General features: G+C 41.6%; 2 protein-coding genes across 2 annotated transcripts in view; both read right to left on the reverse strand.

Annotated features, from left to right (window-relative positions):
* sec62 (SEC62 homolog, preprotein translocation factor) overlaps nucleotides 1-11,899 on the reverse strand; it is a 15,217-nt gene extending 3,318 nt beyond the window's left edge. The window contains exons 1-7 of the mRNA XM_086272121.1: nucleotides 11,811-11,899; nucleotides 5,583-5,691; nucleotides 2,962-3,067; nucleotides 2,227-2,416; nucleotides 1,731-1,826; nucleotides 1,428-1,488; nucleotides 1,221-1,340 (exon numbers count right to left, since the gene is read on the reverse strand). Of these exons, the coding sequence (XP_086128247.1) occupies nucleotides 1,221-1,340; nucleotides 1,428-1,488; nucleotides 1,731-1,826; nucleotides 2,227-2,416; nucleotides 2,962-3,067; nucleotides 5,583-5,691; nucleotides 11,811-11,846 (718 nt within the window). The 5' untranslated portion in view covers nucleotides 11,847-11,899. The remainder of the gene's footprint in view (nucleotides 1-1,220; nucleotides 1,341-1,427; nucleotides 1,489-1,730; nucleotides 1,827-2,226; nucleotides 2,417-2,961; nucleotides 3,068-5,582; nucleotides 5,692-11,810) is intronic.
* Nucleotides 11,900-12,066: 167 nt separating this feature from the next.
* samd7 (sterile alpha motif domain containing 7) lies at nucleotides 12,067-20,638 on the reverse strand. The gene is made up of 9 exons (XM_086272528.1): nucleotides 20,286-20,638; nucleotides 16,855-16,991; nucleotides 16,448-16,571; nucleotides 15,780-15,904; nucleotides 15,592-15,673; nucleotides 14,718-15,394; nucleotides 14,505-14,620; nucleotides 14,313-14,423; nucleotides 12,067-13,667 (listed from the first exon to the last, which is right to left on the reverse strand). The coding sequence occupies exons 2-9, from the start codon at nucleotides 16,955-16,957 to the stop codon at nucleotides 13,431-13,433; spliced, it is 1,575 nt and encodes a 524-aa protein (XP_086128654.1). The 5' UTR covers nucleotides 16,958-16,991; nucleotides 20,286-20,638; the 3' UTR covers nucleotides 12,067-13,430.
* Between the last annotated feature and the right edge of the window lie 1,664 nt (nucleotides 20,639-22,302).

The raw sequence follows: 22,302 nt of genomic DNA on the forward strand, positions 1-22,302 counted from the left end.
AGCTAAGAAAAGTTTATTACATACTTTAATACATACCTCACATACAAGGTTTTAAATAATCAGGCCCCATCTTATCTTAATGACCTTGTAGTACCATATCACCCTATTAGAGCACTTCGCTCTCGCTCTGCAGGCCTACTTGTTGTTCCTAGAGTATTTAAAAGTAGAATGGGAGGGAGAGCCTTCAGTTTTCAGGCCCCTCTTCTGTGGAACCAGCTTCCAGTTTGGATTCGGGAGACAGACACTATCTCTACTTTCAAGATTAGGCTTAAAACTTTCCTTTTTGCTAAAAAAGGGCTGGACCAGGTGACCCTGAATCCTCCCTTAGTTATGCTGCAATAGACGTAGGCTGCTGGGGGATTCCCATGATGCATTGAGTTTTTCCTTTCCAGTCTCCTTTCTCACTCACTATGTGTTAATAGACCTCTCTGCATTGAATCATATCTGTTATTAACCTCTGTCTCTCTTCCACAGCATGCCTTTTATCCTGTCTTCCTTCTCTCACCCCAACCGGTCGCAGCAGATGGCCCCGCCCCTCCCTGAGCCTGATTCTGCCAGAGGTTTCTTCCTGTTAAAAGGGAGTTTTTCCTTCCCACTGTTGCCAAAGTGCTTGCTCATAGGGGGTCATATGATTGTTGGGTTTTTCTCTGTATCTATGAAGCGCCTTGAGGCGACTTATGTTGTGATTTGGCGCTATATAAATAAAATTGAATTGAATTGAATTATCAGGTTCCGTCCGCTTTTGGTCCCCATGGGTTATTTTGTGAATCCCTTTCAATCCTCTGCTGCAGTTTCTAAAATTAGAATGGGAGGCAGAGCCTTTAGCTTTCAGACCCCTCCGTTGGTGGAACCAGCTCCCAGTCTAGATTTGGGAGAACCTTCTACTTTTAAGATTAAACTTCAAACCTTCCTTTTTGATAAAACTTATAGTTGCTGGATCAGCTGACCCTGAACCATCCTCTACTTATCTCAGCAGAAATCCAACTTAAAATTGTTCATGTGCTGCCTTAATTTTTCATAGAATATCTTTTACATTGCAAAAGTGGAGAAAAAGGGTGGGAACTGCGGAGATTTCCCTCTGACATATGGCACAGTTTTCACTAAATAAATACAGAACACAGTCTTCAGCTGTGGAAATGCGTCTCATCTACAACATGTATTGGCACAAATTTCATCACATCCCTGCCCGGACCAATGATTTTATTACTGTTTGCACTTACCGACAGCTAGAAGCAGGATGCTGGCCACAAAGCAGCCAGCTGCAACACTTAGATAATACACGCCAACACGCATTTCAGCTGGCCACAACGGAAACAGTGTGGCCGCTATCACCGCAATAACTGAAAGACAAAAACCAGGAAAATTCGTGTCAGATAACTCTTTCATTCTGTTTTTGATAGTCGAGGAGAAGAACTCAGCTGACTTACCGAGAATCAGACCCATCGCAAACGTCTTGAAGTGGACGGGATCATAAATCCACACGTACACCTGCAGGAGAGAGGCACGCTTTGAGTACTTCACAAGCACTTCCTGTGTAGATTTAACAATCCTGCAAACGCACTCACCTCTGTCAGGGCGCCCCAGGGCAGCTGTGGCTACAATGTAGCTTGCCATTACCGGTGTGTGAATGTGTGTGTGAATGACTGAATGTAGTGTAAAGTGCTTTGGGGTCCTTACGGACTAAGTAAAGCTCTATACAAATACAGGCCATTTACCATTTACGTACTCACCTCATTTCCATCCAGGAACAGCTGATCTTCGTGAGGCTCCAATTTAAACTTCTTCTTCACCTCTTTCTTCTTTTTGGGGGTCCCAGGACTGTCATCCTGTCCGATCAAATCAAAAGTACATTTAAAAAATAGACTTTATTTGAACCGTTATAAGTTAATTTAAACTGTGGAGTTTAAATTGTCAGGGTATGTTGTTAACATTCAGCTTAGTCATGCTTTCTCTTTGCCAACATAGACCAGACACCATGTAAATATGACTTTGAACTGGGCGTCTTTCCAGGACATCTACAGATCTGTCTCTATGCGCACTTTAAACTCTCAGAGTCAACATATCTGCCCATTTACTGTCAGGTTAGGATGATCCCATCAGCTGGGTCAAGGTAACTCGAAACAAACATGCAACTTTGGTTCCACCTGGGAACAAGCAGCTGAAGGTAAACTGTTATTATCCCAGTGAATAAGGCACATTTCATTTTGTATTCAGAGGGTCACATACACTTTTCTCTTTCTTAGTTTCAACTGCCTCGGGTTCTTTCTTCTTCTCTTTCTCCTTCTTCCCCTTTTTCTCCTCTTCTTTGCTGCTGTCACTCTTGGGCTTTTCCTTCTCCTTTTCTTTCTTGGTGTCCTTCTCTGTTTTTTTCTTCATCACCTTGAGAGCTCGGTGGAAGAACTGTTTCTTTAGAAGCCTACAAATAGAGAAAGAGGACATCAGATAATGAAAGGCTGTAAATACCGATGTGTGTGATTCACCGACAAGTAAAACGACTGGTGAGTTTACAAGAGTTGATAGCTGTGCTAGAACATAGTTAAGTTAATAAAAAGGTTTTATATAAGCATATGGATAATCTTTTTTTATCAGTTATTCAGCATTTTTTTTATCATTCAAATAATTCTGTAAAAAGTTTATTCAGGTTCCAGCTTCTCAGATTTAAGTATTTGCAGGTGTTTTTAACTTTCTAACATATTAGACAAAATAAAGAAATCATCATCAATGATGAAACAAATACAGGAAATAAACACTACTTAAACTTGTTAGTCCTTTGCACTGGTATTTGTATTCATTGAGCTCTTCTTTACTGTATGGGGTTATTTCCATCTTGTTTATATGTATAGTAAGGGTTAGCTGCAACCCCACGTTAGTAACTCTACTGCCAGTGCTAGAAGCAAAAATATACTGTTATGTGATAAAAACCTAGCTTGTGTGGTAGGATGTGTTCCACGGGGCAGCTACCTATTGCAGTAATCCACCGCTGACTCCCTGGTGGTGAACAGAGCCTCCTCTCCCTTCTTGGCTTTGGCCCACTTGGAGTCCAGCAGACAGTCCACAGCCTTGGAGGCTAAATGAGGAGATGCAACAGACACACAGCACTGAAGGTGTACTGAAATGACAAAACACTCTGTGGACTGTTCAACGTATTAATAAACACAATACGAGACAGAGCAGTAGGCACATCAACAACAACAACATGCATCAGTGATGTGGACGGCCTTTAACATGAAATAGTACATAGATTTTTATTTTTCACACTCTTAAGCCTTAAACAGTCTTAACTTCTGCTTCCAAGCTATTGATCAACACAATATGAGGCACAGCAGGAGGCACTCGAGAAGAAGTCCAACGTAATCATCACTAAAAACTTCTAATTGCTGACTTTTTTTGGTCACTTTGGAACAGTAACTTGAAAGAAGCTGCAGATTCAGATGATAAATCCCTTTTCTATTTTTATGTTAAAAATAAGTGATGTAATTATATTGGCTCCTGTTCATCATTTTATCTATCTATATCTATTAGGGGTGCAACGATACACAAAATTCACGATTCGGTTTGATACTTTGGTGTCACGGTTCGATATTTTTTCGATACAAAAAAAATGTTCATGTCTTTTTAATTTGTCATTTATTAAAATTATAAATATATATTTTAACTCAAAAGTACAGTTTTTGAATTTAATGTTGCTGAAACAACAAAGTAATAAAAAAAATAAATTTATCTGATCGAGAAATCACTCATCTTTGGAAAAGAGAGTTTATTACAGAGAAATGGCTCTTTCCAAAATAAAAGCTATACTATCCGCTTCTTCTGGGCTATATTCTCAGCAGCATATTAAACATATCAGGTCCCCATAAGGAGAATCATGTGCTAACGGCTGTCTAAATGACTCGGGTAAAGTTTGTAGCATGCGTACTGTTGTTTTTGTCTGCTTCCACTTGTCTTTGCACTAGGATGATGTCGGAGTAAATGTGCAGTCATATTCCTTGTGTTCCCACTAGTGCTGTCAGCGTTGATCTCGTTAAAATGACATTAACGCCACAACACGGCAAATCTCCGTTAACACTTAGAGCCCCCGAGAGCAGCTACCGCGGATCGCCCCGTGCGTGGGGCTGGACGGCCAACACGTTAACGAGCTAACTGCGCTAACACACTAGTTCCCACCCATGTAATTGAGCATTGCGTGGCACATCCGACATACTGTTTTACTTTTGTCCATGACGCGCTTACCTTCAGGGTCATACGTCACATGAAAACCAAAATAGTTCCAAACGCCAGATCTGAATGAGGGTGGGGGAGGTTCAATTTGCCATGTTGCAAGGAGAGCTTAACTTCTGTCTCGCTAGCTTGCCCTGCGCTCAGTGAATCTGCGTTCGACTACTCCGCCTAGGCTGCACTGTCGAGCGCAGATCCACTGAGCGCTCAACACAGACAGCATCGTCAGAAGGAAAGTTGATCAAATAAATTAAAAAGTTTGTATTGTTCGATACATATGCGTACCGAACCGAAAGCACTGTATCGAACGGTTCAATATCGATACGAATATCGTTGCACCCCTACTATCTATCTATCTATCTATCAATCAATCAATCAAACAGCTTGAAAAAAAAAACCATGAAGATGTTAAAAAGGGGATACAGAACCTGGCAAATGTTCAGTCTTACTATAGTTTTACCTGTTCACCTGATATCCATGCAGTCATGACTCCTAATGAGAACAGGTGTGAGGTCATACATCTATACATTAATTTGCCCAAAACATCTTTGTTTTTGTCCTTCCTCTAACAACAGAAGTGAAAGCTGAGCTAATCTGGTTTGAGTCATGCCCACTTTCCCCCTTGTTTTGCAAAACGATTGTTGGGGTTTTTGCTTTACCTTAAAATATGAAGCACTGTGAGGCGACTGTTGTTGTGATTTGGTGCTTTATAAATAAAATTGGACTGAAGTGAACAGAAATGCATAGAGAAATGTAAAAACACGCAGAAATAAATAGGTAGAGTAATAAATAGAGGCAAACACAAAAAACAAGTGCAATATTAAACTGCACTGAATGTTGTGCACTGTTGTGGCCACTGAGTCCAAACCTTCCATGTGACTCTGCAGATTTTGGCCTAGTAGAAAATTAGATGACATTTAGTAATGACAGTGGCTGCTGTTTATCTTGGAATCAACATGAGCTATAGGCCACACTGTTATTTCAAACATGTTCATTTGGGCCCTGGAGCTACTGTAGCCCACAGCAAAGGTAAGAACTGGTAAGGTCATGAGATAGGAAGAAAAGCTGACCTCAGCAGTCACAACCTGCACAACCTACAACTACTGAGTCAACAGTACTTCCCAAAACTGACAAAAAGGTTCACCTGTGCTACAAAAACAAATCAAACATAAACACTGTGTGGGACAGTCAGGTCTGTGAGTGAAACTGCAGCAGAAACATGTGGAAAATCTCACAGCTCTTTACCAACGTGACACACAAATACTGCAACATCCAACATGGCGCTGGTTTGTATTAATTGTGACGGAGACTCTGCTCCATCTGTGTGTTCTGCAGACAGAGGCCACAGACTTCAGGCCAGAACTAACCAATGAAGTAGTCGACTCGGTGGCCCATCATGTTTGTCGACTTGGTGGGGCAGTTAAACCGAAGGTACTTGGCCACCGCCTTCTCCTCCTTGGTGGGCTCGCTCACCTCCTGCAAGAGCAGAGGAAAAAAAACGTGTCACATGCAGTCTTCCCATCTGGTGAAATGAGGAATTGGCACAGAAATGCAGACAAGCGACCAAGAGGAAAACATCCTTATCCTAATTTATTGTAATTATGAATTTCACATATTTTGGGAAATTCAGCTGAGAATAGATACACTGGCATCAAATGAATCTGTTCAGTCTCCCAACTCACCGACTACGAGCCAGTAAAAGCAATGCACTCGTATATCACAAATCCTGTGATCTAGATTTCTAGCTAACAAGAAAATGTGACAATTTTATTAAAAGCAACATCCATAAATTTAATTTCCCATCTGTATTTCCCATCAAGTATGGTCAGCTCAGTTTTAGAGGTGGTGGAGGTCAGTGTCCCTCACTGTTATAGAAGTCATCATTTGAAGTTGGCTGTAGGATTCTACTTGAATAGAAATGTTCATTTTTCATACAGTAAGGTTAACTGGGCTACTGCCACCAATCGATAGACTCATCAGATGTGACAAAGTCGTATTTATCAGGACTTAAACCAACTCTGTCTGCCAGAATGACAAACCATTGATGAGAAGGTCAAACACAACCTCTGGTGCTAACATCTGTGGCTATGCTCTCTGTCCCAAGCTCATACACCAGCAGTGTGTCTGGGATCAAGCTGCACTAAAAGCTAGATTCCTTGTAATCATACATGACAGGTAACTAAAAGCAAGGCAGAAGCTCTCTCATCTTCTAGAGCTTCTGTCTGTTTTTAGTGCGATTTTCATAAACTGCAGAAATCTGTCAGAGCATCCAGACCCTCCTCCAACTCATCACAACATCTGCACTGTCTGCTCAGCACTGAAAAACACGCCAGTGGTACTCAGCTCTGCTTCACCCAGTCGAGTCTGCTCCGGTTCACAACATGAAGAGGAAAAGAAGCCATCAAACAAGCCTTTGTTTGGAGAAGCAGGTATCCATCACACACAGCTCAGTTACCTGAGACTGCTACACAGGAAGCCCCTGCGTCACCGTCTATATGATCTACCTGGCTTGATCACTGGAGTATCAGCCGTTCTCTGTTCACCATGTGAACTGAACCGCTCTCAGTATGTAAACACTAACTGCTAGTGTGCCACACCAAGAATAAAACACAGGCTCTTTGTGCTGTAAAGCTGTGAAACCATAAAGTCAAGAACAAAGCAGACCATCTGCTACCTGTTTTTTTTTTGGGTTTTTTTAAAAACACAGGTGAGTCACACACCTCAGCTTTTTGTGGCTGCTGGTTTTGCATTAAGGGCCACATTTGTCCAGACTTCTCTTTGACTAGAGATTTGTCTTCATTGCACTGTCATCTGATTTCGAGGAAAGCCAGCCAAATGTGTCCTTTACAGGCTCCACTATGTTCTTGGTCATCCACCCTGCCTGTTCCTTTGTGCTTCTGCAGAAAATCTGGAAGGGACTGCTGATACACTCTGAGAGACCTTAAAATTGCAGCATGGCTTACAGGAGCACGTATGCACTGGGGAGTTTAAATTATTTTTAGGACAAAAGCTACGACTCTTAAGTTTCCTAAAGTTCTTTATTAGCCCGCTGCTCCGGTTTGCTGTTTTTAAAAATAATAATAAAAATAGTAAAAAGCTTTTAGCTGTTCAGCTTCTAACCCACACCTTTGTGTCCACTAAGATGAGTCTGTGCTCTCCCCGTCTCCCTCCTCTCTCCTGTGCTGTTCTGTCTGAGCTATCCCATAATTTGTGGTTAACACTGTAATGGGTGAATAGGACTACTTAAATTGAGTGCAAAATTATACTGAACATGTGAACGGAGCTCAGTTGTTTCCCGACAACAATCACCTGTTGCTCTGCTGTTTTAACAGACTCACTTGGATACTAACAAACGTCTAGAAATCTAAAATAAGATATTTACTTTTGATTTTTGCAGAAGAACTAAAATGCTATTTTTTTACCTAAACATTTTGCACAGTAGTTAAAAGCACTTTACATTTTAAGCTGTATATTTATACATTTAACAACATTAAAACACAATGGGGATTAGGGCTGAACGATATATCGCATTTGCGATAATATCGCGACATGATCAAGTGCAATTTTCTAACCGCAAAGGCTGCGATTATACTCTGGACATGTCCAAATTCATGGGCTGCATCCTCCTGAGGCCGCATTTGTAGACCGATTACGTCACAGCGACGCGCCGAAGGCTGTCCAAATTACTACCATATCCCAGAATTCATAGCGCGGCCCAGCCAAACTCCAGTTTCCAGCAATGGCGGCCGCTACTAAGTTTTAAAATTACTCATACTAATCTTTCTGGGTCACAAAATAAACTTTTAACATATTTTCAGGCGAGAAAGTAGTTGTGTAAACATCAAATATCTGCTCGGTTTATCAAGATATCCCATATTTGCAAAAGTGCTTCGACGTTTTCAGAGGCGTCTGCTACCCACCAGCTCGACAGCTAGCCGGGAGCTCGAGGGTTACTGATGCGGCCGAGAACGGCACAACTCCCGGCACATCATTTTCAGATCACCGCGGAGTTTCGCTGCTCGGGTTAAACGTAATATATAAGTCACTTAGACAACCTAAAAATGTTATTGTTGGGCTTTTTTCAGTGTTTTGTTTGTTCGTGAGTAAATCGGTTTGGCTGAGATTAAAGTTATTAGATTAGATAAAATAAAACTTTATTAATCCCCCGGGTGGGTTCCTCCTTGGTTTTCACACAGCTGACTAAACGTCAAACAGAAAACTTATTAAACAGAAGTATGAGACAGTCGAGAATTTACGCCAGTGTCTGGTTATATTTTAGATAGCAAGAAGCAGACGGCCGAGTTTATTAAACTCCACCGAGACAGCGGTGACGCTAATCAGAACTAGACCGTCCAATTTCACGCCTTTAAATTTTAAAGGCGTGTTTGTGTGTGTGTTTATACAATTGCTATTATGTTTGCACTTTATGTGTAATGTTACTGACTGCAGAGATCAGTAAGATGTGTGTATTTTTTATTTATTAGTTTTATTTATTTAATATTATTTTTTAATTGAATGACAGTCTAGTAGTTCACAGATGTCGAAAAACTGAGTGTGGTAAAGCCACTGATTTTGTTTATGTATATTTCTGCAATCTGCACATTGTACTGACTTTCATTTTAATGTTTACACCAGGGTTCCTTGTCAGCACTTTATGCTCAGATGTTTGTAAGCTAAAAATAAACTATTGTGTATGTTCAAATATACTGTTGTGATTGAAGAAGTTAAATAAAAATGTCAGTCATCAATTCATGCATCACCTCATGTCATCATAACAGAGGTCTGTCTTCCAGGAAAGAACAGTTTAAAATTAATGTAATATAGTATTGGCCATACTATATGATGTATTGCTTGTCTTTGTTTAATAATACAGAAGACAAAGACCTTAAAAAATAATCGCATATCGCATCGCAATCGCAATATTGGGGCAAAAAATCGCAATTAGATTATTTTCCATAATCGTTCAGCCCTAATGGGGATGCCATTTGAATAATTAAAAAAAGAAAAGCGATAACTACGGCATCATCTGGTTGTTGACCCACATGTGTGTGAATAATGTTTCACCAGGTAATGTATGTCATAAGTTACTCTGTAACTGGAAACTCATTTTAACCCAACACTGTAACCTTCTACGTAGCCTGATGTGCACCTCCCGAGAATTGCAACTACACGTGTGGCCGATGCATACCACAACAACTCGAATGGTGTGGAAGGTTGCGGTGTAGACATTTAAAGGGGTTTCTGGTTACTACGCAAGTTACAAGTCTAAATCAAGTATAAGGGAGGAAACAGCACTCCAGTATACGGACATAATAGTCTTGGCTTCAGGACATTCTGACTGTTGAAAGCTGTAAAATAAAAAGCAGGCTGGCAGGCTCGTAAATGAGATAACAGGATGTGCTGTAATAGAGCTGTTGGCTGAAACACATGGAGTGTTATCAGGTAGGATGGACCTGTTCAAGACTAAACTGATTCCCGTGGTCACTGATGAAAATAATCTAAGTATTAGACACATCTCACTATAATCCAATGCAGTCCACTTTCTAATCCAGGCCAGGGGGACTCCAGTTTAAGCACAGGTAGCCACACCGCTTTCTCTGCAGACACCTCTTCCAGGGCAAGGCAGCCAAGAGACTCAAGCTCTACAGTGTCCTGGATCTTCCCCTGGGGTCTCGAATCTGGCTGGACATACCCTAAAAAGCTCACTCAGGAGGTGGCCGGAGGCATCCTGCTCGAACCACCTCAGGGGGCATCCTATTGATATGGAGGAGTAGTGTGACAACCTCTAGAAAGACAAAGTCTTTGGAGGACACTCTTTTGTTGTTTGTATCTACAATGTCTTCTTTCAGTCATTACCCAGAACTCAAGCCATGGGTGGGGGTGTGAATGGAGAATGAACCAGCAAATCTACATCGTTGATTTCTCACGCAGCTCTTTCAGACCAATGCATCCACATTACTGCAGACGCTGCACCAATCCATCAGTCAGTCGCCTGCTCCTTACTTCTCTCCCTGGCAAATGAGTCCCAGAGGGATCTGACCCTCAAATATTTATATTACTGAGGGAAAACAGCTCACCTTAGTTCACTGCACTACTTTTTGCTGTGTCCAAGTTCTACACCGACAGTCAGTGGAGCAGCAGCTTCTCTAACAGACTGATTCAGCTCCACTGCCATAAGGACTGATAGAGGAAGTCTTTCAGAACTTATGTAAGAGCTCTTTACATTGCAACATATTCCAACAGATTATCATATGCACTCTCATTTTAACATGCTCTCTTCCACTTTTAACATATTTAACCATATATGCTAAGCCGCTTTAAATTCAGCAGCAGTGGAAATACTTGCAGGAGGCGATGTGGTTTACGCTGCAGGACAAAAATGCTACAGCCAGCCAAAGAAACAAACTGTTTTCCTCATTTATAGTTGTGAGCCTGCTTGCCAGTTCCTTTGTGAAGTAAACTGCAGGACAACAGAATTAAACTTTTCTTCTTCTTTTTTTACCTTAAAGAAATGGACCTTTTCTTTGTATGAACTTTATTTCAACTTGGACAAAGCTAGTTAACATTTTTCTTTTTTTAAAATTATTAATATGACCATACAATTGTACCAAATCAAAAACAACCCTAAATAGCGATTATGCACACCTGGATCTCATGTACCTCTATCCAGTTTAGATAAGAGCCCCATTGTGTTCTTTTCAGGTGATTTTGTCCCCACCCCCGTCTGCCCATTCTCCTGTTTCCTACTGAGTAACTGTTACTGATCCCGCTAACCTACCAAGAGCTTATTATCATCTTCTGTTTGTCAATGCAAATCTTCTCCCGACCCGCCGCCTGTCCACACTACGCAGGACCTTTCTTCCGTTTCAAAGGATTGTTTTACCTCCCCACTGCCTCAAAGTGTGGCTCAAATGGGGTTGCTGTGTTAACTTTATTATATATATATCGCAGTGAAATGACTCGTTTTAATGTTTAGGAGTTTTATAAATAAATCTGAACTGAGAAGTTTTGGTTTAGGACACGCAAAATAGACAAACAATGACCTCAGGCGTATTTCAAGTGATGCAAACGTGACCTGTAACGTCTCTAAACTGTTGCTCCTGGAGCCGATCTAATTTGCAGTCTGCTGCACAGTCAGTTATGTGGAGATGCGCTGCATAGACTCATTAATTAAGTTCCCACACGTTATGTAAACACGCTTGGTTAAAGCTGACGCAGCTTAGCCAGCCAACGTTTGCAGCCAGCCAGTTCAATCCAAGATAAAATGAAAACCGACCCCAGGAACCACTAAGCAGACACTACAACGACCTAATCGTGAAGTCTAGACAAAGACATGATGGCTACTGGGGGCGCACACAAGAACCAGCTTGGAAAGGTCGCGTTAAATACAAATCCTATCGTTTGTTTTCGCTAGCCTGCTAACGCTAGCTACCGTTTCCATCCTCTGGCTTCAACTGGCGCCTGCTCGCAGCATCCCGCGCTGACGCTGCCGTCAACAAAGATCCAGCAGTGGGTCATAAACCGGCGCCCACTTTCACCCATGCCCCCCGACCCACAGGAACCGGGGTTTTTTTTATGAATTAAATTGATGTTACCTGGATCCGCTTCTTGTGCCTCCTGCGCTCCGCCATGATCCTCCAACTCAGCTCATCCGTGCTCGAGGCTGCGCACGCGCATGGAGAACGTAGTATCGCGAGACTAGCCTAACGTTCGTTTCCCATTGATAAAATTCAAGATCTAATTTAATACATTTAATATTTGAATAATATATATTTGTAATACAGTATTAGATATAATACCGATAAGGATAATTCTATTACATAGAACTATTGTGTTTTTATTAAGAATTTGGATACAAACAATACATGGTATGACCTGCTATGATGTATGGTTTGGAGATGATGGCGCTGACAGAAAGAGACGAGTTTATTAGAATTTAGCATATCAGAGGGAAAGTCAGGTTGAACGGTTTGGACATTTGCAGAGGAGACAGTGGATAAACTGGATGGCGAATGTTGGAATTGCCAGGAAGCAAGAGAAGAGGAAGATGACAGAGTAAATTCATGGATGTAGTGAAGGAGGACATGCAGAGTAATGGTGTGACAGAGGAGTTTGCTAGGGCCAGGGTGAGATGGAGGTAGATGGGCTGGTGTGAGGGTCTCTAAAGAGAGCTGCCAAAAAAGGAGAAGATAACAGAATAATGTGAATGTAGTCCCGGCAAACTGGGAAAAGTATAGTGCCCCAGAGTGGAACACAAACACTGTTGCCAGCTAAAGCTTTTTCTCTAAAGCCTTCCCATTTCCATTCACAAAAAAACAACACATGACTTTTTTCAGCTTGAAAATGATTGAGCAGATAATTGCCTTGACTGTTGCAGCAACTATTTGCATCCACCAGACAATAGATGATGGAGTTATATGATTGTATAGTCATCCAGGTCATGACTCATGAAACACTAAAGAGGTTGAATTAAAGGCAACTGTCCTTCCTGTTTGATCCTAAAAACATTTAACCTCTCATTCCAGAAGCTTCGTCAGTTCTAAAAGCTGCCTCGACACGCGAGGACATGTTTGCGTGTGCTCCCCTGACTCAGTAGCTCTGGGGTGTTACAGGAGCCAGTTCTTGTTTTTAAACAAGTCATTAAAACTGAAAAAAAGAGATCAAAGAAAAAGCCCCAAAGTAACATATTAAATTAATACTCATGACGAATGTATGCAAACTTCACACAATATTCTCATTGAGCCCAACCTATTGATTCCATGTGATGACAAGAAGATGCAGATTCCTGTGTAGAAAACCCCCACTTTATTTACAGTATAAGAAATGCAAAAAAATGTATCAAGCATCAAAATCCAGAATATTTAAATATGTCATTATTTTGTTTATAAAATATTTCCAAAATATGATTACTATGCTCTGCACGTCAGCCTACAGGAGCGTTTAGCAGCTTGCAAGAATAATTCAAGAAGCTATAATCAGACTAGCGAAGAAAAGTGATGTAGGACCTTATCAGCGTCTGATACTGTATCTTAAAATCCACATCACTTTCACTCCACTGCAGCTGCTGCTGTTAAATGTATAAAACGTTCAACAGGAACCTGAAATGTGGATCTTCAGTCCAGTTCAGCACAGTGTAAACAAATCCACCACAGCGGCAGCAGCAGCTCACCAAAGCGTGCTGTTGTACCCTGCTTTGGTTTACATTATTCCACTGGTCAGGCAGTCTCACTGCTGGCAGATGGAGGCGAGTTGTTTTCTGCGTCATGGAGGTGGTCAGCGGATTTTATGACATCGGGATCTCTTGGACTTGCCACCATCTCCTCACTGTTGCAGTTAATGGGAGAGCCGATCTCTGATGAGCGCTCCCCGGGCTTCTCAGGGGTGGCCTGCAGTGGGGCGGTGGAGAGTGGCAGATTCATCATGTACAACATGCTACCAAGACGTCTGGACACCTGTAGAAGAAGAAGAGCAAGAGGGAAGGAGCACGTAGATGTTAATTGAAATAATTTGTGCTATAACTGAGACATTGGCGTATAAGAATGAATGAAATACAATTAGTGAATAAACTTTTTCACAGTAGACATTTTAGCTCTCATAGTAAAGAAAAAACTGGGGTTTTTAATAGGGGCTGTACTCCACTAAGGACATGTTTGGTTAAACAAACTTTACTTTATCCCTTTAATAAAGTGAGGTAACTTCAGTTCAAATCTGTGGAAGCTTGTTTCTGCAACAACAACAACAACTACAACGAAATGTTAGCCAAAACTCAAAATTTCAGGTTATTATCTTAAAAATTTGACTTACTGACTCAAACTTCTGAGACAACTTGAAATTTCTAGTTATTGAGTCAGAATTTTAGGATAATAGCCCAAAGCAAAAATGGTCTTTTGTCACTTGTGGAAATAAGCTTCCACACAAAGCCCATAAAACACTCATCAAGGATATTTATAAAACCTCCTCACATGGAGTTGTATAAATAAGCGGTCATGTAAATAAACCTTTCTTCAAGATTTATCCTCGTACATCAGATAATCCCTTCAAATCCTGTCTTTGGTGGCTCGGGATTGCATTTCCAGTCAGAATCTGTGTTTTTGTACCTGTGAGCGGATCTTAAGAGCTGGCCCCAGCTTCAGTCCCAGTGTATCCAATAAATGCTCCTCTGATAGGAGGGGCAGCGTCTCTCCGTCAATCATGTGGTCCTTGAAAGTCTATTAAAAATAACCCAACATTAGAAAGTCACAACAGAATGAATTTAGAGGCGGCAACTACAAAAATGTGAGGCTACTAACCTGGGCATACTCTGAACACGTGGGAATACTGTTAATAAAGTTGTACACATCATTCACTGTCCACTTCCTGATGTCTTCGGGTACCTCCTCACCATTTAGAAAGAGATTTGGTGGGCCTTTAAAGACAAAAAATGCAAGTATATTAAATAACTGGCAGCAGAACATTTCACAGTTTTAAGCACAAGTGTTATTATTTAATATTTCTTAACTCACCAGGAGGAAGGAAACCATTTCCAGGGACCGGGAACATGTAAGGGATCCCTGTTAGAGTTCCTCCAGTGGAAGGATACATGAATTTCTCCTGGAACGTCGAACATTGGCTAGATATGTCTTTATCATTTGTTCCACTGTTGGCTGCATCTGAACTCCCATCTTGGCTGTTCACGCAGGCTTTCCGGAGGCCTGGCTCCCCATCTTTGTAGTTTTTCCTGCTTCCGGTGGCCAGTTCAGGGTCTACTTTGGCCTGATGATGTGTCTTACTGGTGGCACACTCCTCTCCCATGTCCCCCTTTGGCTCAAGCTCCTTCTCCTCCCCCGATGCGGCCCCTGGGCTCTGCTCTACACTTTTATCTTCAGTCTGACCCTTCACGTTGGACACATGGCTCTCCATACTCTTGTGAACAGTTGGCCTCCGACCTGCTCTGCGCCCCCGCTCTCTGTGCAGCGTGCTTATTGCTGGATATGGGTTGGCTGACATAAGAATATTGTTGGAGTGCAGTTCATCCAGGGTGGGCCGGTGGACGAAGACATCGTGGCCGTCTGGCATGCGCTGACGACCTCTAAACATCATGGGGTTGGAAGGGTATGACATGGGATTTTCAATTCCCATCAAGCCTTTCTGGTGCGCGTTCTCCAGCTCCTTCTGATGCAGGATGGCATTCATTTCCATTCTGAAAAGAAGTGCATATAAATATTTTAGACATATTTGTGCAGCAGTGGTGATGGAGCCATGATATAAAACCCTTGCTGCAGCATGGGTGGGGGGATCAAGTCTCAGTCGCATTCAGTAAAAACAGTGACGCAAAGCGTGCGGTGGAATAATTTCTGTGAGATGATGATGGTGATGATGATTTTCGGCACGTAATACCTGGCTATATTTTGCTTGTGAATGAGCTCTTGTCGCCGGGCAACAGTTTCCATGGGCTCTGAGGGTAAGAAGCCATATCCAGCTGAGAAACAGGAAGAAACAGACAGGCTGTCAATGCCTATCACCGCGCATTAAAACGAGACAGGCTGTTTGGGAATTATCTCAGGCGATATTTCTGTGGTGCTCACCTGGTGCAGGGAAACCTCTTCCTGGCAGGACGTTGGCATGAGGAGGCAGAGGTGGACCGAGGTGAGGGCCCATGTGCATCTGCCTGGCTTCAGACGGGACCATCTCGGTAGGTGGAACTAACTCCCTGATAAGAGGAATAAACAAAGAAGAAAAATTATGAACTGGAAAACACTTTAAAAAGCATATATTTGTAGAATCAAAATGTGGAGGACCAAAGTGGCCAAAAACAAAGTGTGTATTACTCTATTTATGTTTCATTTTTAAAATTAATTTATTTGTATTTATGAATTACTGTTTTCATATTTATTTCCCCTTAATTATTTATTATTTTATTTTCTCTGACATTTCTTTATGCATTTCTGTTTCACATACATTTAGTTTTAACTGAGAGATTTTCAAAATGCCTCTTGAAGGAGGGGAAGAAATTAGGCACATAAATTAATGTATACATAATCATTTTGCCAATTTTGGAACTCCATATAAAAACAGCTGGTTTGCGAGGACTATTTTAGCCTTATAAACATTTTAATTGTCCAAAAGAACAGAAAAGAGCAGCAGATTTTTTACACGGACACCTCTTGCAGCATTTTCTTCTACTCGTTTTCTTGTGGTTGCCCTTTTTCAGACAACTATTGTTGTAAGTTTAGGACAGAATTCAGCTACTGACCTCTCCATGAACCGAGGTTCGAACTGTGCTGGGACCCCCTGTAACCTCTGCTGCCCCTGGGCAAGGATCTGCGGTGCCATAGCCATCTGGTTCCTCATTATCAGCTCCTGCCTCTGCCTCAGCTCTGCAAGAAGTGAAAAAGCACCACAGGTCACCGGGAGGCCGTTTTAGCTGCTTCACCTGGCGCATGCACTGACTGTTAAAGCTGGAGCCTGCAGGTGCTACTGAGCAATCCACCAACGTGCAAACACGGCGTGAGGGAAGGTGAGGGAAAACAGGCTTGATCACCAAATACAAATACAGAACCCAAATTGCCAAATACAGAATCAACTCTGTCTATAAATAAAACCTGAAAAGTTAAATAATATTTTCTTGGTTTTTGTTGTTACGCTGTTCATCCTCCTCACCTCCAGCAGACATCCCATTGACGAGTCGGTACCAGTGCTTCTCATCCAAAGACCCCTGCTCCCCTAGCGCTGTCATCTTCCTCAGCTGCTCCCGTGGGGTCATGACACACTCACGACCTTTGACCTCCACCTGAATGCTGTTAAGAAAGAGAGCCAATTGAAGGATTTCTATAAACTAGACAGTTTACTTGACACATTGATCCTATAACGCTTCCCGTGGCAGGTAAAATAAAATCACACAAGATTATTTCTCACAGTAGCTGAAACTGAGCCAACTACAAACCCCTCAGTGCTGGGTGCGTTTTTGTAATTCCCTCACATCACCATTAGAGAGCAGCAGTTCTCTATCTCACGTTGATTACTGAACATTGCAGGTAAATTCTGCCTAGTGTCTGTTATTACATACTTTATGACTGCAAAGATGCAGCAGTGATTTCAGCAGCATGTAAATATTTGTAAACGGCTTGTAAGCGACCTTTTTAACTACAGCTAAGTATAACTCTTACCTCACCTTTTCCACAGACCTGGCCTTAAGTATTAATCTTAAACCTACCTTAACGCTAATACCTCGCCGTAATGCAAATCAATCCCGAACCGTTAAATCCAAATCCTAACCCCGTACGAAGGCCAGAACAAACAGCTGGACGATTTCTTCTCATCTTTTCTGTCCTTGCAAATGCTGCTGGTCCTCCTGTACAGGGATAGAGGCGCACTCACATGTGCGCTCACCCCAGATACCCGCATTGTTCTCGGCTGAACCAGCAGCTTGTGCAGATAAGTGCAATCGACTTAGAGACCTCCAATTAGCCTTCCACACTGCAGAAATCCCATTACAAAATATGATACTGTAAACGACAGTAATCCAGCGCTGCTAATCCAGGGCCGGTGTGCATCTGGAGACATGAATAATGGATGCTCACCCCACAGAACCACCTCTTCATATGAGGTTTGCTGATTGAACTGATGAGCCTGCCAGTGCAGGGACATGTGTAAGCTGTGCACATGCACTTGGACATATTATTTCTGCCGTACCACCCTCCCCCTAGTCAAATGCTGCCATTAGATTTGCACCCAGGACTTGTGCATTACCCACAGTCTCTCAAGTTCCCTGTGAAGCCCATCTAATCTGACGACTTTAATCCCTCTGTTAGTTCTGCAACAGTCTGCCACCTACATCTGCTGACCTGCCCACTGTCCTCCCTACTGCCCCATCCAACCCCCGTCCCCACCTTCACAGGCCCCTGCTACCCTCAGGATCCTATTAGCTAAGTCCTGGCTATACAGCACTTTAAAGGGATGTGTTGGAGGTAATCCGCACGTTTAGAGTTTTACCCTCAGCAAACCTTGCCTGTAAGCATCCCGGACAATACACCCTAAGTGCTAAGCCTATTAGTCTCCATTAGCTCCCAGGATGTCCCCAAAACACCTTGGGGATAAATCTGGGGATGCAATCGGTTTATGTGGAGCTATGTGGCGGGAACACATGCCCCCTTCACCTCCCTCTCTGCCAATGTCACTGCAGCCATCAGCAAATAAGAAGAAATGTATTTACACGGCATTAATGTCCGTGTAAATCCCGAGTGGGCACTGAGCTCCGAGCCTCGCCTGAAGTGTCATCGCCTTTACACACAGCCAATATTTACACTTTCATCAGAAAGGAAGTAAACTGCAGAATTTATTTAAAGACTAATTGTTTTTCAGAGTGTGGATAAACACCTAACATAGTTTAAATCAGTCAACATGTCAACGAAGGAACAGAAGTCTGATTCCAATGAGCCTGTACCTAAATACAGGTTCACTCTCAGCAGCAACACCTGTGTTTACCTGCGATCCAGTTTTTAAACAGCTGCACAGATAAATACGGTGAGACGAAGATCTAAAATTCCTTAAAACTAATAATAGTTTTTTTATTGCAAATTTAAATATCTCCTGGTAAATGGGGAAATATTCATTATTATCTTAAACATCAGCATCATTATCACAGTAAGCACTTTTCCTCATTTAAGTCAATTTATTACTTCAACTCACATTTCTGCACACACAGCATGTGACACCCTGTCTCCTTCAGTTTAACAGATTAATTCACATCAAGCATCATAAACAGAAAATGTACTTTAGGTACCTAAATGTACCTGAAGTGTGTGAGGTTTGCTGTTGATATAACATTTTAAATGTGGGTTCAGCCTGTGCACCAACTATGCACAACTTCCTGTTGTGCATTTGCACTTTCTTTCTTTTCTTTCTTTCCTTTTGAGCTGACGTATAAATAAGTCTGCAGGATTCTCAGCAGAACAGCACAAAGTGTTTTTAAACAGTGAGTCTGATATTTACTGAAATTAATGCTTTGCTCTTTAAATGTGATGCATCAGAGGCAGAAACTGGAGTGTCTGTGAACTTGAGCCATTAAGAGGAATCCTTTATAAGGCCTGTTGGAAACAGCTAACACTCTGATCACGTTAAGTCTCTTAAGTGAATTCGTAGCCTGAGACTGAGTTTACTGCAGTAACAAATCTTCAAAACTGGCTTCTTTTGAAGTGAGACATGCAAATTTGAAGTGGTCGCAGTGTTTTTCTAAGTGAAACTTTAGTCAAAGGTGAGCTACGGAAACTCTTGTCATATTTCCTTGACAAGCAGAGGCCACACCGCAGCTGCCAAATCCGGGGATTGGACTCCTTGGATTTACTGTTGCCTGGTTAATCTCATTACAAGCATGAATTAAAGGGAAAAATTGCTGACAACTTAGATGGAGCCCTGAGGAGGTCATATCAGACAAGACAGAAGTATTGTCTAGCCTTTCCTAATCCCCTCACAAAACACACATGAGCTAAAGCCATGCAAATACTGTCAGTTGCATGAAGCAGATTAGATTTCGTGACAATAAGTGCCGAGTTGCAGATATCACTAGTTTAAGAAATGCTTGTGGTCATAAACTCACATGACAAAGTGTTGATTGAAAGGATGAGTATTAATTTATATGTGCAAACGCAAAAAATATGCAAGAAGCCAATCCGGAAATACTCTGAGCGCTATATGCAAAATCTGGGCTAGTTATCATGTTAATTATTTGGATTTCAAGGTTGTCCTTTAATCGTATTGGCCTCTAGATTATCCACATACGGGAAAAAAAGATGCATGGCAATATTTAGCATATTTAATATTTAGTTTTGTATTTTTTGTGGGTTTTGTGGGTAACAGTAGCTTTACTCATATATGACACTTTTACAAAATGCATTGGCAGAAAAGCAAAAGCAGAACGGCAAATTCCAATAGAAAGCTGGACATTAAAAACAGGATAAAACTAAACATAAGACAGGACGTCCTATAACATCACTGAGTTTGTGACAATTAAAGACATAAAACTGTTAGATGGGAACGTACAGAGAAAATCAATGAGTGTAAAATACTGAAAGAGGATGTTTTCATCCACCTACCTTTAGGTTCACACTGCTGAGCAGAGATTGAAGATGCCGGTGTCTCAATTCCAGAAAAATGAAAAAGCCAATAAACTAAAATCAAGTTAAAAATGTTTCCCAAAAAGTTTTTGGCGAGCTCACAGATCTTCGTCTTTCCCTCTTTCACGTCCAACTAAATGGCCTCCTTAGATTTCTGGCCAAGTGGTTTGAGTTCAGTCTGCTGCCAGCTAACTGCCTTAACTAAAAAAGACCTGTTAAATACTGATTCATTTCATCTCCATTAGCTGGCCTTATCTCCTGTTTTAAGCCCTCCCTGCCCTGACATCACTATGATCTCCCATCCAACTGCTTGCTGCACCTTGCAACTGATGTGTAATTACTGAAGCAGCACTGGCCCTAAGCATGGAGTGCTAAACCTCTTTCAACGTTCACCTCACTAATCCCTTGTTAGCACTTTAGGCCATAGTTAAGACACCTAAATGCTTAGCTTCCTTTTCCAGTAGTTAAGTGACCAACCCGTCCTTAGCTGCTCTGTGGCCACCTGCAGGGAAACTGCATGGCGCAGGTTGCAGACCTCCTACTGCTCTAGTTTTTGTTGTTTGTTCACATGTCTAGTTTGAATGTCAGAAGTATTGCTCTCCACAGGGTGCCAAAGGGCTGACCCAAACATGCTTGGTGGTAATTTGGCAGAAATCCGACTAAATGTTGGCCAGATCATCCTCTCAGACCTCTTAATCTGACAGTTTGTGCTCACCAGCCGCTTACAGCATAGAGCTGCACTTCTAGGAATGATGTTTTCCTTAATGCCTGGGGGCATTTTGACTACAGACCGGCCCACCAGGTATTAAAGCCATAAAGCCTTTGAATGAAAACAAATGCTGTTGTGACAGTGATGTACAGTCTTGTTGGTATATGTATGATTTCTATACATTTTACGTCAGATAAAAACTTTGGTTGTAAGATTTAGATAATTATTTAATAAAAACTAGGTATTTTAAATGAGAATAAGAAAGAAAAGTATTTCTTTGTGCCCCCCTTTCCCTGTTAACCTTCCTGCCTTCTTGGGACCTTTTTGTGCCACTGCTATGTGTTAAATGGCTGCCATTTCCACTGTGTTCAGTAGAATATAACCAAACTTGCCACAGGATAGTTTTTACCTGTCAATGTTAATATTCCAGTGTGAATTCCTTAAATCAGCCTAAAATGGCTGAGCAGCAGAAATCCCCACACCCATCACCCTGGGGACCATTTTCTGCCCATTGACTTCCATTATAAATGCTATTTTTCAACCCCAAATTATCATCATATGATTTTATTTTTTCTTCTTTTCTTGGATGTCAATGAAGACTCAGGGCCTTGAAGTTTTAATTTTTAAATTGCAAAAAAAATGCAAAAAAATAATGGCAGGTCAAAATGTATGTTGGTGCCAATCTTTGGTCCATCTAAAGGCCTACTTATAATGACAATCACATATTACTTCAACTGGTTTTTTGTGGAAATATTTAGTTTCGTTTTTTGGTTTTTGGGGCTTATAACACAGGGCGCTCATGTAATAACACTGGGATTTGAAGGGTTAAAACAACGAAAATATAATTAAAACTTTACATGAATATTTCAGGGAGAAGTAGTTTTACAAGGTTGGCTAATTTAAAGTGGAATAAGATATGGATATATGGTCTTTTTATGGCGTGGCTGAGAATGGTCCCTAGGGTGATGGGTGTGAGTTTTTTAAAGGATGGCAGGAGGGTTAATGCCCTACCTGGCCCCCTGGCAAAACTTTGCTAGACCCGCCCCTGCACAGTTACCAGCTGTCAGCTACATAAAAAAGGATCCTGGTGTTATTTATCTCTCAGAAACAGTTGATAACTTCAACTCATTCATGTCACCTAAAAGGTAAACCTGTTTCTCCATCACCTGTTCAGCTCTGATGATCCAGTAAGGACATCTCCTGGTTTCATCTTCATGTTTCCCTCTCACCACATATCTAAACAGACATCATGACCAGCAGCTTTACAGCTGTGGCTCCAGCAAACAT

Source organism: Aulonocara sp. 'chitande type north' Nkhata Bay, linkage group LG18 (genome assembly GCF_057382095.1).
Source record: "Aulonocara sp. 'chitande type north' Nkhata Bay isolate Kocher_YH1m ecotype deep benthic linkage group LG18, A_spYH_male_GT1.1, whole genome shotgun sequence".
NCBI classification, from domain to species: Eukaryota; Metazoa; Chordata; class Actinopteri; order Cichliformes; family Cichlidae; genus Aulonocara; species Aulonocara sp. 'chitande type north' Nkhata Bay.

Coding starts and splice junctions, on each gene's coding strand:
- samd7 (XM_086272528.1), bottom strand. CDS start 16,957: ATGACCCCACGGGAGCAGCTGAGGAAGATGACAGCGCTAGGGGAGCAG. Junction 15,674..15,779: donor AAGAGGTTTCCCTGCACCAG/GTGAGCACCACA, acceptor CCTGTTTCTCAG/CTGGATATGGCTTCTTACCC. Junction 15,395..15,591: donor CACAAGCAAAATATAGCCAG/GTATTACGTGCC, acceptor ACTTCTTTTCAG/AATGGAAATGAATGCCATCC.